Raw genomic sequence first — 16248 nt, forward strand, 5'->3', positions numbered from 1 at the left:
GCCTTCCTGACGCCCCGCCTCCCGGCGCTCGCTAGCCTACCGGGCCCCGCCCTGTCCCATTTCCTCGTCCCCTGCCTCTGGAAGTCCCACCCCACCGCCATTTTGGCCCCGCCCGCCCCACTGGCTCCTCCCCTTGGTCCGGCTGAGGCACTCTGCGCCGGCTGGGTGGGTTCCCGAGTGCTCATTTTTCGTTTTCCGTCAGAGGCCGGCCTTTTTCTCTGGAACGCACAGGCCAGGTCCAGAAGTTCCTTCAGGGCCTCCAGGAACCACTAACCAACGTCCCTGTTGACCTCAGTTTCTCGCCTGTGAAATAAATTGGAAATGGAAGTTCTGGAGGCTGCCTCAGCTCTAAAAAGCCCATTTCTGGATGTCAGACGTTTATCCTCAGTCTCTTGCAATTTCCTTTGAGAATGGCCAGTTAAAAAGGAGTGGCAGACAGGTAGGGCAACTTTTTTCAGAAAGTCAGAAATAGGTCGAGCCCACTGCTTTCCTCATCAATAAAGAGGATTCAGTTCAACCAGCTTTCAATATTTGTCATCTCCTAACTTGAAGGAAAAAAATTTTTTTTTTCAAAAAGATTACTATTCATCCCCAAAAAAGCTTGCCTTTCTTTGATTTCAACCTAATACTGTAGGCTCTGACTAATCCTTGTCAAGGCTGAATCACGCTACTTTTTGTTTCTTAAAAAGATTTTGGCCAGAGATGCTTTTGAGATTCTTCCTGTTCCTATTTTAAACAGCTCATCAGCTGATGTCTTTAAAATGTTTAATTACATAAGAAGACCTTAAAAAAAAAAAAAAAAGGCCGCACGGTGGCTCACGCCTTTATAATCCCAGGACTTTGGGAGGCTGAGGTAGGACAATAATTTGAGCTCAGGAGTTTGAGACCAGACTGGTCAGTAAAGCAAGACCCCCATCTCTAAAACAAACAAACAAACAAACAAACAAACCCTTTCATTCTTTATACTGCTGCACAGTTTTATTTGGTATTGTTATATTAATAGTTTATTTTCTTAATGATGGGCTTTTTTTTACCAATTATTCTGCTATTACAACAAAAAAGAGCTGTAGTAAACCTTTTTCAAGCCTTGTTTGGATAGGATTAGTAGGCTACATATAAAAGAAAACTGACTTTTAAACGTGGCTTAAACAAGATAAAAAGTTTGTGATTGATTTTTATTTCACAGAAGCAGTGGAAACTCGAATCTAGGACTGGTATGGTGGCTCCTCAACCATCTGGTACTCGGCCTATTCCTCATCCTTCTATCATATTGGCCTGTGCCTTCCACCATCAAGGTCACAAATTCCAGGATGGCTACTGGAGCTCCAGTCATCAAGATGACATTCAACCAGAGGAAGGGAGAAGGAAGGCAGGCCAAACCAAGCACACCTTTCAAGTGGAGTCAACTTCTTTTAAGCAGCCTACTTGAACATGGCATACATTTCTGTTTACATCTCATTGGCTGGAAACTAGCTCTCCAAGGGAGGCTGAGAAATTGTCTTCTAGTTGTATACATTGTCATCTCAAATAAAATTAGGATTGTAATAAAGGGAAAAGAATAAAGTGGAGGTTGAGTAGGCAACTACACCTGCTTTCCTTCACTCTTAGGACCAATGCAATTTAAATTTTCTCACACTGTAGGGGTGGCTGATATTCTACATATTCATGCATGCATCTATATGTAAATGTGCTAAGCTATGACCTTTCCTATTGACATTGAGCAGAAACAACTCATAAGATTTTTTCTTTTGTGAAATCATAGGGGAAATGTCATGAGCTTTCTCCCCAGAGCACATTGCTCCACCCAGTGGCTTGGAGCCCTATCCTGGTGCAGTCATACTGAAAAACATGCACAGCTGTGGCCGATCATGTGCTCTGTTGGGAGGGGTCACCCTGATAATTCATATTGCCAGTTTCAAAGTTAAGGGGCAAAGGTGCTGGGGTTCTTGGCCCACATATCTAGTTACAGAGATCATTGGAAGTTTTACAGAAATTGTTGGGAATGTGTAGAAAGTTTCAGGGCTGCTGACTTTCCTCTAAGGAGGAAATCAATTCAGTATATAATCCACTGATGTGAAAACATCTGGATCAATTGCATTTTCAACATTTGGATATTTGAAACTTACCTTAGTGTTTGGAACTTGATTCCATTCAACTCAGGGGGAATTTTATTTACCAAAGACCTACTGTTAACCAAGAATCAAGTGAGGCTCTGATGCAAAAATGAATATAACGAGATCCTTACTCTTGCAATTTGGGACTGGCAGAGCAGATAAACAATACACAGTAAATTTTGTGCAGATTACAGGAGATCCAGGCCCAAAGGGATGATGTGATGAAGATGATAATATCTCCATTTTAAATAAGAGGAAATCCTGGTTTTAGAAGTATATAATTTGTCTGAGGCTGCACAGCTAATGCAGTGGCAAGGCAAGAATCTAAGCCGAGGTGTACTGGACAAGGTCCAGTCTTTCTTGGAGTCCTTCTTCCACCACAGCACCATCTAGGTTAATCAGTGAGGCACTCAGGATAGTTAAATTGGGAGCCAAATGGAAAATGGATTGAAAAGTCTGGAGCCAGGAGCACTCAGATGGGACAAGAGTCTCTGCCAGGTCCCAGGTGGTGCAGTGTAGGCTGGAGAGGACAGATGTGAAAGGTTGTGTCCTCATGGCCTAAGTAAAGCCACAAGTCTCTTCAGTGCTCTGAGGTTAATACTAACCCCACCTCTAAGTGATTCAGTGACTGTGGATGGTAAAGCTGAATCTCAGATATAATTAGTGTCTTAACCTGAGCTCATCCTAGCATGCATCATTCCACAACAGAGGAGGGTGAAGCAAGACTTTCTAGTACTATTTGGAAGCAGGCAGGGGTAATATTGAAAATGTTGAAAAACTGGAGTAAAAATTACCAAGTAATCAGAACGGAGGCAGATGAGCTGATGGGTACAGTCACCACTGTGCCAAACATTAACCCTCTAATGACTGACTCATGGGAAGGCATAGGAGGAGGGGCCTGGGGATGGGCTGAGAGAGGTAATGAATATTTACCATTTTGCACTTTTGCTGCTTTTTAATCCAATGTAAGAACAGACATACTGCATACTTCCTGGGCTTTACGAGCCCCTAAATTTACTCACTTAAAAATTTAATTACATAGAAAGACACGAATCATTCATTGTAGTTGTTAAATATTGGTAGCAACTAACTGGTTGCCTTTTGTTGGAATTTCAAATTTTCAGTAGACAATGTGACTGGATCAGTCTGAAGCAGGTGTCCATTCCTGGTCACCACCATTATTTGTGAGCAGAAAAGCACACTCACAGAGTTAAACATAATAGTATTTGTGTTTTCCTAGCTGGGCATGGTGGCTCATGCCAGTAATCCCAGCATTTTGGGAGGCTGAGGCAGGCAGATTACCTGAGGTCAGGAGTTTGAGACCAGCCTGGCCAAGATGTTGAAACCCCATTTCTACTAAAAATACAAAAATTAGCTGGGTGTGGTGGAACCTGTAATCCCAGCTACTCGGGAGGCTGAGGCAGGAGAATTGCTTGAACCCGGGAGGCAGAGGTTGCAGTGAGCCAAGGTTGTGCCACTGCATTCCAGCCTGGGCGACAGAGCAACACTGTCTCAAAAAAAAAAAAAAAAAAAAACCAAAAAAACCTTATAAATCAGTAAGAAAAAGATGAACAACCAAATGAAATGGGCTAGGACACGAATGGGTAATTCCCAAAAGAATAAATATAAATGGCCAGTTCACATATGGCAGAAACAAAACATAACACAGAATCTCTCTAATATAAAAAAAATGCGGCCAGGCGCGGTGGCTCAAGCCTGTAATCCCAGCACTTTGGGAGGCCGAGACGGGCGGATCACGAGGTCAGGAGATCGAGACCATCCTGGCGAACCCGGTGAAACCCCGTCTCTACTAAAAAATACAAAAAACTAGCCGGGCGAGGTGGTGGGCGCCTGTAGTCCCAGCTACTCGGGAGGCTGAGGCGGGAGAATGGCCTAAACCCGGGAGGCGGAGCTTGCGGTGAGCTGAGATCCGGCCACTGCACTCCAGCCTGGGCAACAGAGCGAGACTCTGTCTCAAAAAAAAAAAAAAAAAAAGCAAATTCAAACATGTTATAATTTTTTAATTATCAGTTGATCCTGGATAAAAATATAGACAGTATACACTGTTGGCAAGGCTGAGGAAAGAAGCCTTCTCATTCACTTCTGGGGGGATGGAGTTTTCTGCTTGAAAATTAGGTGAAATGTATCAACTCCCCCTCCCCCTAAAAAAGTGCATAATCTGATTAGCAATTCCACTTCCAAGAACTTGACTCGGAGGAAACAGACAATGAAAATAATAGTAATGCTAATAATATTGGGCACTTACTATGCCACAGGCACTCTGCTGAGTGCTTTCTGTGTATTTCTTCACTTACCCAACGTAACAAGCCTATTAACACTCTCCATGAGTGGGGAAAACAAGAACAACTCTAAGTGTTGCAAAAATTGTAGACTATAAAATCTACATTTACAGTTGCAAGCTGTATTCCACACATATGATGGGTAATAAGTAATCATTAAATATATCATATATATTTGTTGCTACTAAAGATGTTCATTTTATACTATTAAATGATTTTAAATGCTATTAAAATTATACAAGTATATATCTATATATAGGAAAAGAGCTGCAAATATGTATACGATGGCTGTCTCTAAGCAGTGAGATTCCAAAATATTTTAACCTTTTCTCTGTATTTTCTATTTTTCTTCACATCTAACATACATCAGTTGTGGTGTGTTGTTTTGTTTGTTTGTTTGTTTTATTGAGATAGGGTCTTGCTCTGTTACCCAGGCTGGAGTGCAGTGGCATGATATTGGTTCTCTGCAACCTCCACCTACCAGGCTCAAAGAATCCTCCCACCTCAGCCTCCCATACCACACCTGGCTAATTTTTGCACTTTTTTTTTCTTTTTTGAGACAGAGTTTTGCTGTGTAGCCCAGGCTAGAGTGCAGTGGCGCAATCTCAGCTCACTGCAACCTCCGCTTCCCAGGCCCCAGTTCAAGCAATTCTCCTGCCTCAGCCTCCTGAGTAGCTGGGATTACAGGCACATGCCACCATGTCCAGCTAATTTTTGTATTTTTAGTAGAGATGGGGTTTCACCATGTTGGCCAGGCTGTCTTGAACTCCTAACCTCGTGATCCACCTGACTTGGCCTCCCAAAGTGCATTTTTTCTTTTTTTTAAAGAGATTTTCACCACGTTGCCCAGGCTGGTCTAGAACTTTTGGGTGCAAGTGATCCACCCACCTCGCCCTCCCAGAGTGCTGGAATTATAGGCATGAACTGCCGTGCCTAGCCCACTTGTGCTTTAAAAGGAGAGACACACACAAACACTGCGGCTTACAAAATGTGAATTGGTACTCTTCTTTCCACCAAGATGTAAGGAGGAAAAATCTAATTTCAATAGAAATTATCAGAATAATACATGTAATTCAAATTATCTACAATACTGCAATGGCCTTGAAAATTTGGGAATGAGATCTGAATCTCCAAAGAAGGCAGGACTTTTCTCTGTGTCATCTGAAAAAATTACATGTACTTTGCAGCACAGATATATGCAGTTATGTTTAGAAAATTCAGTCTGTTTCCAAAGAACCACCTCCCTGGACTGTCCCAAACAAGCTGCAAGAAAAATGAGGTGAACATACTTGCCAAGCAAACAGGCCTCAGGCCTCCCCTTCAATCTTAGGGTTGTGAGCTTTTAGGTCATGACCAGATCTAGACTGTACCCCTGCTGTTGTTTCATCAATGTCCATGACTTTCTGTCCATTACTGAATGAAAGTTGTGAGCAGTCAGAGTTTGGTTCAATAAAAGGGTGCCTTTCTTGTGCAGAGATTTAACAAATGAAATAATTCATTACCTATTGTCATAAACACTCAATACATTAAGTGTTGGGGAGAGATGCACAGATCAAGTCCCTGCCCTTACAGAGATGATAGGGTTGTGGAGAGAGATACACCAACAAAGTACTTGACACCACTCTGAAGAGGAGCAGGCATCACAGTAGCTACAAGGGGGGAAGAAATACCTGGGTCTGTCTGAAGGATCAGGGAGCCTCCTTGTGAGGCACCAATAAATCTAATCACTCTGTAGTTACTGAATACCAGGCACCATGAGAGATATCAAAACTTGGTCAGGCATGATTAGTGTTAGGAGTCCAGGGTGCCTGAAACTTAGCACTTGTTTTTTCTCTTCTCCAGGATGCTGGAAAATGGAAAATACATCCAAAGATGACTGGCCACTAGATGAATGTGGCACAGAATTTATTAATCTGTGGAAGCAAACTTTGCCTCCATGGAGGGTGCTCTGGTAAACTACTGCAGAAAATTCCAGATCTCCTAGACTTCAGGACCTGCAGGCTCAGGTATGCCTGCCAAGGTATAACTCACAGGGTCCCTTACACACCCGGCTGCAAGTGAACAAAGAGAAAGCATGGAGGGAGGGAGGGTGGAAACTGGGGCTGGGGAGGAAATGGGAGTGATGTGTGAGGTTCTGCCCCAGTGTTCTTACTGGATGGGAACAAAATATACCAGAGAGCAAGAGGACATGCCGGGTAAGGAGAGTGAGCTATTAAGACAGTGATCTTGTTCCTTGGTGAACCAGGGGCTGTTGTCATGCATCACCTATGACAATGAGGGAATCTGGGGAAAAGACGGAGAGATATAAATTCCTCTCTTTTACAATAGATAGTGAAAGGGAAATAATGAAGGGTGATGTCTGCATATGTAGAAGAAAGATAGCCTGAGATGTAATTGGCCCATTTGTGTGCACAAAAGCAAAATAGAGGGACACTGCTCCAAAGGGAAAAACAATTAGGGCACAGAATGCCTCATACTGACCACCAGGTGGTACTACAGACCAAACACAGCTTGGTTGTTGGTCCAGAAAGTCTGGGGTAGTGTAAGTTGGGTTTCAAAATGCAGAGTGGCCAGACAGGCTCACACCTGTAATCTCAGCACTTTGGGAGGCTATGGTGGGAGGATCGCTTGAGGCCAAGGGTGTGAGACCAGTCTGGGCATCATAGTGAGACTGTGTCTCCAAGACTTTCTCGCTACAAAATAAATAAATTTTTGATAGAATGAAAAGATTCAGAGTGCTTACAATGGAATACTGTTCACCCATAAAAAAGAAGGAAATTCCCATGTATGCTACAATATCAGAGAATCTTAAAGACATTATGTTAAAGCCGGGCGTGGTGGCTCATGCCTGTAATCCCAGCACTTTGGTAGGCCGAGGAGGGCGGATCACGAGGTCAGGAGATCGAGACCATCCTGGCTAACATGGTGAAACCCCGTCTCTACTAAAAATACAGAAAAAAAAATTAGCCAGGCATGGTGGCAAGCGCCTGTAGTCCCAGCTACTTGGGAGGCTGAGGCAGGAGAATGGCAGGAGAATGGCATGAACCCAGGAGGTGGAGCTTGCAGTGAGCTGAGACTGTGCCATTGCACTCCAGCCTGGGCGACAGAACGAGACTTTGTCTCAAAAAAAAAAAAAAAAAGACATTATGTTAAGTGAAATAAGCCAGGCACAAAATAACAAATATTGTATGATTCAACATGAGGTACTTAGAGTAGTCAAATTCATAGAGAAAGTAGAATGGTGGTTGCCAGGGACTGGAGGAAGGGGGAGTGGGGAGCAGTCACTTAATAGGTATGGAGTTTCAGTTGGGGAAGATGAAACCTTTCTGGAGATAGAGGATGGTGATGGTTGCACAATAATGTACTTAACAATGGGTAAGATGATTTTGTTATTTTACCATGATTTTAAACACAAAAACAAAACAGAGTGCCCATAATGTTCTCTTATACCAAGTGTTGGATGCACCTTCTAAAACAGGTAAGAGAGGAGGTAAAAGATGTTTCCCCAATCCTGCCTGTCTCAGCCTGTCAGTTCCACTTGTCCTGCCCAAATCCTCAGTTTTCTTTGTACCGTGTTCACTTACTTTTCATCAAATGCCTATTCAGTGTAGGCCTTGAGCCAGTACTGAGAATGCATTCTCTAGGGGCCAGGCCATTTACCAGCTCTCTCTCATCCACTCCATTTACCTTCCTCCAGTCAATCCCCAGTCCACACATTTTCCGCTTTCTTCTCTCACTCAACATCCATTAAACAAACAAAAAAAAATACTACCTTAGTCCATTTGAGCTGCTATAACAAAATACCTTAGACTTGGTAATTTATAACTAACAGAAATTTATTGCTCACAGCTCTAGAGTTGGGAAGTACAAGATCAAGGCCCCAGTAAGGGCCCATTCCTCATAGATGATGCATCCCCTATGTTGCTGTATCCTCCCATGATGGAAGGGCAAAAGAGGCGAACAGCTCTCTCACACCTCTAAGGCCACTAACCCCATTCAAGAGGGCTCCACCTCATGACTTAGCCACCTCCCAAAGGCTCACCTTGTAATACTGTCACACTGGTGGTTAAGTTTTAACATATGAATTTGGGGGTCAGATCATAGCAAATATTTTTGATTTATATTTATTTTAATTTTAAGAGAGGGTCAGAAGGGGTAATAGGTGGAGTTTTCTAAAGAAAAAGCCATTGCTTGAGTGACTCTAAGGGCAGACACCAACAAGCCATCCTCTAATTAGACTAAAAATATGCAACAGCAACAAACAACCCTCTAATCTCTGTGACTTAACACACCAATAGTTCACTGTGTGCTCACATTACATGTCCACTACAGATCAAGAGGGTCTGCTCCACGTGGTCACCTAGGCTTATAGAGGCTTCACCATCTAGAATGCAGTCTCCCTGGTACTTACAGGAGTTTAAGAGAGTGGAGAATTACAGATTGGCTTTTCATTGTCTCAGCCTGAAAGTAACCTACATAGCTTCCCCTTACATTTCACTGGTCAGAAAGAACCACATGGCCCTGCCTATCTGCAAATATTGTATCTGTGAAGCCCAATTATCTTTGCTATAGGTTTTTTACTCTGTGCTCTCACTGAACCAATAGTGAAATTGTGACTGTTTCTTGTGAATCTACTCCCCTCCCTGGACTCTAATCTTTAAGAGAGGAGGCCTCATATTACGTATTATGTTAACTTTGGTGCCTAGCACAAGACTGGTGCTCAGTGATTGTGGAGTGAATGAACAATGGGACAAAGTAAAGGTGAACCTAAAAAAAGGTGAAGGCAGTGCCTGGGAGGATCAGTTTAGAAGGAGTTTCCCTATCTGAAAAATGAAGCAGGGAAGGCCAAGAACACAATGCTATCAGTTTTAAAAATGAAACCAAACCTCACTGAATAGAGTGGACAGTCTGTGTGTAACACAACTCATTGTTGGGGTGGGTTTCCATCAACAACAAAACAGACTGCATATGTAGAAGAAAGGGAAAATGGGACCCCCAGGGGCACTAAGTGGCTTTGGAAAAAAAAAAATCCCCTGATCTTAGAGCAGCCTCATGAATAAACTAGGCACAGAAGAGTCTGACTTCCCTCTCATAAATTTTTGGAGCTAAGAGGGACTAACGTGCAATTCCTGGGTCATCATGGAAAAACCTTGACTTATCCAACTGTTTTCTTTTTTCTCTTGTAGAAGAAGAAAGGAATTAATCCTACAGAATTGCTTCCTAATGCCACTCAGTTTTATTGACCTCGGTTTGCAAAATAAGTGGGTTCATCTGGATTCTAAAGATATTTAAGGATACTTTACGTTATAAGTAGGATGACCATCCAGGTTTGAGCCTGCTGTTCATGGTTAATTTATTAATAGCATGTCTCACAGTTCATTCACAGAAATGACGTCATTCTAGTTAAAAGTAACATTTTTAACTGACTGGAGAAAGGTGACTTGGAGTTCTAGGAAGGGACAGAGAACAAACATTTCCGTTGGCTCAGCACGCCCAGCCTATATTGGGCTGGGCACCTTAGCGTACCTGTTTCAGGACTGCGAGACTGGCGTTTTGCTGGGAGTAGCCCAGGTGTTTTAACCACTTCCTGAAAAACAAGGTCCGGTAAAAAGAGGCTGGGAGTAAGCCTGGGCTCCTGTCCCTGCCATATGCTGTCTTCCTGATCTTGGGAAGTCATTTCAAGCCCCTAATCATCAGTTTCCTTATCTGTGAAACTGGAGTAATGTTTCCCTCCAAACGCTCTTATTTAATTCATTTAACAGCAGCCACTATTATTCCATTATACAGACGAATAAATAGACGTTATGAGGGGGCAAACTGCGCTGATCAAGGCTCATAATTCTAACAGCTACTGTTTAGGAACCAAGTACTCAAGCAGCCTGTGCACAGTCTCTAGTTTCTAGAAGAGAAGGCGGATACTTGGAGAGATAACTTGAACAAGGTCATGGAACTCATAAATGGCTTGAGAAAGGCTGATCCTAGGAAGTCTGGTTCAGAGCCCGCGCTCTCACTGCATAAGGCATATTTCAAGGGAGGAACGTGCAAGCATCTAGCCCTACTCTTGGGACTCCACATCCAGTGCTCTTTTCCTCTTTTCGTTACACTGCACTGCTGGTCAGAAACCCATCGCGGAAGTGGATCAAACACAACAAAGGGCAGGGGGCGTTGGAAAACCGGGCAAAGCCGCGCAGACCGAGATGACCCGCCGGCCCCAACAAATCACCAGGGGCCAGTATCCAGCGTCCTCCTGCCTTCAGCCCGGAGGCCAGGTCACCTTTTAGAGTTCCTCTCTTGGCGGGGAGGAAGCGTGGAGCCCCCTGGTCCGGCTAAGAGCTTACGTAATGCCCGCGGGCGGCTGCGCCCCGGTCTCCCATGGGTGTGCGCAGAGCCCCCGGCCCGGGGCAGGCCTTCCCCTGTCCGCTTCCCCAGTCTCTCGGCCCACGACCACGGGGGGGTCCGTGACCACCGGCCCCACGCCGGTGGCGTCCGCGTTGGGCGGCGGCGTCCCCCGCAGCCACCCAGCTTCCCGGGGGAGGAGCAGCGCATCGCGCAAGCATCCGGGAGCGGCGGAGGGGGCGGGAGGAAGGACGAGAGGAGGAAGCGGGATTTAAACGAAAGGCGGTGACGCCACACAAAAGATTTCTATAGGCTCCAGGGAGGTTACGGCCGAGGCGGCGGCGGCGGCGGCGAGCCCGGGGGCGAGGCGCGGACGGGAAGAGGGAAAGCCTCCGGCAGCCCCTGCGGGCGGCGGCACAGCCACGGCCGCGCTCCGAGGTGAAGCCGCGCGCGGAGAGGAAGCGGGTGTTTTTCCCTCTGCCTTTCGGCCCCCGCCCTTCCTTTCAGTTTCTCCCCGCTCGTTCGGAAGTTGGCGGTTGACAAAAATGGCAGGAGCCGGGGCCCGGGCCGGTTGCCGCAGCGCCGGGGGCACCTTCTGAGTTGGCCCGGTCGCAGGGAGACTCGTGCAGGGGCGTCCGATGCGCGGGGCCCGGGGTCTCGGGAGAGCTCAGCCGCTGCGGGCCCCAGAAGAGGAGGCGACAGGGATGGACTCGCGTCGACAGCCAGCGGTGGGCCGCCGGGCGCGCGGTCTGGGAGGGCGTGCCGCCGCGGCGCCGGGCCGCGCGCTGTGAACCGGCGAGGCGGGAAGGGGCCGCCGCGGCGCTCGGCACGCCCGGGCGTGGCGGGCGGGCGAGAGCTTGAGCGCGATCCGGGCGGCCGCTGTGCGCAATCAGTGCAGGCTCCCGCTCGGCTCTGACTCGGCACGGCAGCGACAGCGCGGGCCACACCCTCTGCCCTGCTGCTGCCGGCGCCGCTTCCCGAGAGCGGGAGGCAGGAGATGCGCCCGGGGCGGCCACGCGTCTTGGAGAGCCAGCCCCGGCCGCCGTCGCGGGGAAGTGCCGCCTGGCGGGGTCACGGCGCCTGAAGCCCACGTGCGCCGCCAAGCCCGAGGTGGCCTCGAGCGCGGCGGCTGAGAGCAGAGTCTGCCTGTGCTGCCTCCCGCGCTCCTCCTCGAGGAAAGGATTTTGATTTCAAAGAAAGGAAGGAAGGACAACTCCCAGCTTCCCCGTCCCGTCCTCACCTCTCCGAGGGCCGGGCCAGGTCATGCCCAGGAAGGCGGCGGTGGCGAACCAGCAGAAGGGACTTTCCTGGCCTCCCGGCGACGAGGAGCGCGGACAGTGAGTTTGCTCTGCCGCGGTTCATGGTTCCTGCAAACCTTCTAGGAGGCCGAAAGCTGCAACCCCTCCCCTTGCCCCGAAGAGCCTTCCTCGTTCTTTGGCCCTCGGGCCCACCCCGCGCCGCCCGGGTTCCCGCCGCCGCAGCCCAGTGTCCTCTGCCTGCGGCGGTGGATGGCATGATGGTGCGAGGAAGGCACCGCGGCCTTGGCCAGCTGAGTCGCGACGGCCGCCGGGGCGGCGGCAGTGGCCGCGGCAGCGGCGGTGGTAGCGGGGTCCCCAGCGGCATGCCAGTGCCCCCCGGGCGCGATGGCTAGCGGCAGCGCCGGGAAGCCCACTGGCGAGGCGGCTTCTCCGGCTCCTGCGAGCGCCATCGGCGGGGCCAGCTCGCAGCCGCGGAAGAGGCTGGTATCCGTCTGCGACCACTGCAAGGGCAAGATGCAGCTGGTAGCCGACCTCCTGCTGCTGTCGAGCGAGGCGCGGCCAGTGCTCTTCGAGGGCCCTGCCTCCTCTGGTGCCGGCGCCGAGTCCTTCGAGCAGTGCCGGGACACCATCATCGCGCGCACCAAGGGGCTCTCCATTCTCACCCACGACGTGCAGAGCCAGCTCAACATGGGCCGCTTCGGGGAGGCGGGGGACAGCCTGGTGGAGCTGGGCGACCTGGTGGTGTCGCTGACTGAGTGCTCGGCCCACGCGGCCTATCTGGCGGCTGTGGCCACGCCGGGCGCCCAGCCGGCGCAGCCGGGCCTGGTGGACCGCTACCGCGTGACGCGCTGCCGCCATGAGGTGGAGCAGGGTTGCGCCGTGCTGCGCGCCACGCCGCTGGCCGACATGACTCCGCAGCTGCTGCTGGAGGTGTCGCAGGGCTTGTCGCGCAATCTCAAGTTCCTGACGGACGCGTGCGCCCTGGCCAGTGACAAGTCACGGGACCGCTTTTCCCGCGAGCAGTTCAAGCTGGGCGTCAAGTGCATGAGCACCAGCGCGTCGGCGCTCCTGGCTTGCGTGCGCGAGGTGAAGGTGGCGCCCAGTGAGCTGGCGCGCAGCCGCTGCGCGCTCTTCAGCGGGCCCCTGGTGCAGGCAGTCAGCGCCCTAGTAGGCTTCGCCACCGAGCCGCAGTTCCTGGGTCGCGCGGCAGCTGTGAGCGCCGAGGGCAAGGCGGTGCAGACCGCCATCCTGGGCGGCGCCATGAGCGTGGTGTCGGCCTGCGTGCTCCTGACCCAGTGCCTCAGGGATCTGGCACAGCACCCCGACGGGGGCGCCAAGATGTCGGACCACAGGGAGAGGCTGAGGAACTCGGCCTGCGCCGTGTCTGAAGGCTGCACCCTGCTATCTCAGGCTTTAAGGGAGAGGTCTTCGCCCAGGACTTTACCGCCAGTGAATTCCAATTCTGTGAATTAGCACCCCACCCCCATACCCCTTCTTCCACCCCCAGACTAAAGGAAGATACTTACTCTCTGCCCCTCACCATTTATACCAAAGAAATCATAGGTGAAACCCCCTACCCTCCCCAACGGTAAATGCTCGAGAGGAATTTTAAGGCAGGGCCATGCACACAACCTGCACACGCACTTGGAGGGCCCACGTGTCTGTCCACCAGGCCACACGCAGTAGGGACTGGAAGATGGAAGATGTGTCATCTGCTGGTTGCGTTATCACTCCCTCCCCCTACCCCAGCCCGTCTTCCGGAATTTCTCAACTAAATTTGATTATTGGGCAGGAAGGAGGTCATGGGTTCATTTCATTTTTTTGTGTTTTTAATTAAAAGAAAGGTTACCTCAGTTTTCACTCCTTAGACATGGATGTAGCTACCTTTTTTGTATGTCTTTTTTTTTTTTAAGCAATCGTGTTGAAGTAGGAGCATACTTAGTGTGGAAAGGGTATGAATTTGCCATGTGATTTGCAAATGGGGGGAAGCTACTGTGAGTGTGTGTTTTTTTAATTTACACTATAGAGTGATTTTTTCCCCCAACGTCAAGTTTTTACCTTGCATGTACTGGAGTATTTATTTCATCTATTAAAATGTTATGTTTCTCAGATGGCTTTTTGCAATTATTGTTGATTTTTCTATAATTGTAATTTTGCATGCTGCGTATCATGTATGGGAAGGTTCTGTGGGAAGGCTATTTCAATAGTAGTGAGGCAGGCTCCCAGTTCCCAACCCTTTCTACTTTTTCCTCAAGAAAAAGTACTGCTCAAGAAGTACTCGCTTGAGCAGTCTGGAACTGAAGAGATGACTATGCATAACATTCTATTTTCAAAGGCAGGTGACACAAATGGGATTGGGTTATGTAGAGTGCTTGGGACGGTTTTGTCTCATTTTTCCTGGAAAGTGATTTAGCTCCCTTTGTCTCCACTTACCTTTCCATCATCATGAACAGTGGCTCGGGCTGCTTGAATTCTGATTTGTATTCTGCCTATCATTTTTAGATTAAAGCACTTCCTAATCCTGTGTGGTATGCCAGCCTTCCCAACTCAGAGTCTCTATGGATGGAACTGTAAAAGTACTGTACATCAAGTGTGAATAGTTAGCATCTTTTATGTACACTGGTCTATTCAGACAAGATCCTTATGGTTTCAGAAAAGATATAGAGAGGGTCCTAGACTGCTTAATAGAGGAAAGAAGTATCATGGAAAGCTTGTTAAGAATGTTCTAGAGCCACAACATAATTGTAGGCCAAGGGCTTATTTTTGTGACCTTGATGCTGTGGTTGATTGTGTGTTGGAAGAATCTTTCATTGAAATTTGGAGTAATATTAAGGTAGTTTGTTTTTTCTGTAGACATTTTTAGGAGTCTTTTTTATGTGAGTGGTGGTGGAGTGTGAAGTTTTGTTGAACCTAGTTAAATTCTGAGTATCTTCCCACTAAAAGCACAACAAATCTATTTACAGTGCCTGAAGCCTGGGAGGACCACATGAGTAAAAACTCGTACGTGCTTTAGATTTGTTCCATTTACATTTTTCTTGGGATTTGTTGTGCTTAAACCTTTGCAGTTCCCACAGATCTGAAAAGAAAGCATTTTTTAATACATTAAGAGAGAGAACAAAGTCATATTGACTGTTTTATTTGTTTGAATCGCTGTTTTTATTACAAGGACATGAAATGCAATGTGTAAAAGTCTTCAACCTGTGTTGGGTAAGGCCAGGACTGTTTCACCGCCCTGAATTTGAAATTTGAAAAAGTCTTAAAGTGGTAGGGTACTTACATTTTTAAAAAAAATGACTATGGGAGCAGTTTTTCTCTCCTAAATCCTGGTAAATTTCGGGTTTTTGAAGGCTTTAAAAGATGAAAATGACCTTGAGCATCTTTATTCCTCTCCTCTGCCCTTTAACGTTGGGATGGGGTTCAGGATGAAAGGGAGGTGGGATTCTAATTCATGTGCCAGTAACAATCCTGCATGCATATAGAAATTTTTATTTGTTGAATGTACACAAGTAATGATAGAGTTTGATTATACGGTTGATTTTCATATATCCTGTGCCGATCACAAAGAGTAAACTGAAAGGAACAAACGTTAAGTAAAATAAGGGCCAGGAATCTGTAAATCTGATATTAGATTAAGAAAAAAAGAATTGCCAATTTTTTTTTTCCTGGACTCTTTCCTTGCAGAAGCAATTTTCAGGACAACTCAAGCCAGGAAAAAAAAAAAAAAATAACTTCCCGTATCTGTTTGGATGAAGTTAGCTAGTCACTAAATGAATTTTGAAACCTCTTACCTAAATGATAATTGCTCTTGGTGTTTCTGTATGTTCTACATTTGGTCATGTAACATGCATAATCTCTATCCTCTAAAGTTGATAAAAGTTCTAAACTTAAGTGTTTTCACCGTCCCTGCACCCCCCACCTCCCATTTATAAAATAAAGTTCAGGGCTTTTCTTCCAGCAGGTGTCTTGAAATGAATTCTGCTTGTACTTTTTTTCCAGCAGATTTCTAGAAGCCAGAGTGAGGAATGCCAGGCAAGGGAATTGGGCACAGGTCTTTGATATTTTAACTTTTCTCTAATGTCCCAGGTTGCTAAACTTGTTTTTAAAATAGCCCCTGATGTTTAAAAAAAGCAGCGTCTCAGACCTGTTTCATAATAAGGTTTAATAAGGTCAGGAGAGATACTGGTTCCAGGAATAAAATCAGAGTGGCCTGTTTTTTTTTCGTTTGTTTGTTTTTTGTGT

The 16248-nt window shown here is 47.3% G+C and overlaps 1 protein-coding gene across 1 annotated transcript; it reads left to right on the forward strand.

The window, feature by feature from the left end:
• The first annotated feature begins 11053 nt into the window (after nucleotides 1-11053).
• On the forward strand, nucleotides 11054-15897 carry TLNRD1 (talin rod domain containing 1). Its single transcript, XM_023193401.3, has one exon. It carries the CDS (start codon nucleotides 12394-12396, stop codon nucleotides 13480-13482), a length of 1089 nt encoding a protein of 362 aa, XP_023049169.1. The 5' UTR covers nucleotides 11054-12393; the 3' UTR covers nucleotides 13483-15897.
• The last annotated feature ends 351 nt before the right edge of the window (nucleotides 15898-16248 follow it).

This window comes from Piliocolobus tephrosceles, chromosome 6 (assembly GCF_002776525.5).
Source record: "Piliocolobus tephrosceles isolate RC106 chromosome 6, ASM277652v3, whole genome shotgun sequence".
Lineage (NCBI taxonomy): Eukaryota > Metazoa > Chordata > Mammalia > Primates > Cercopithecidae > Piliocolobus > Piliocolobus tephrosceles.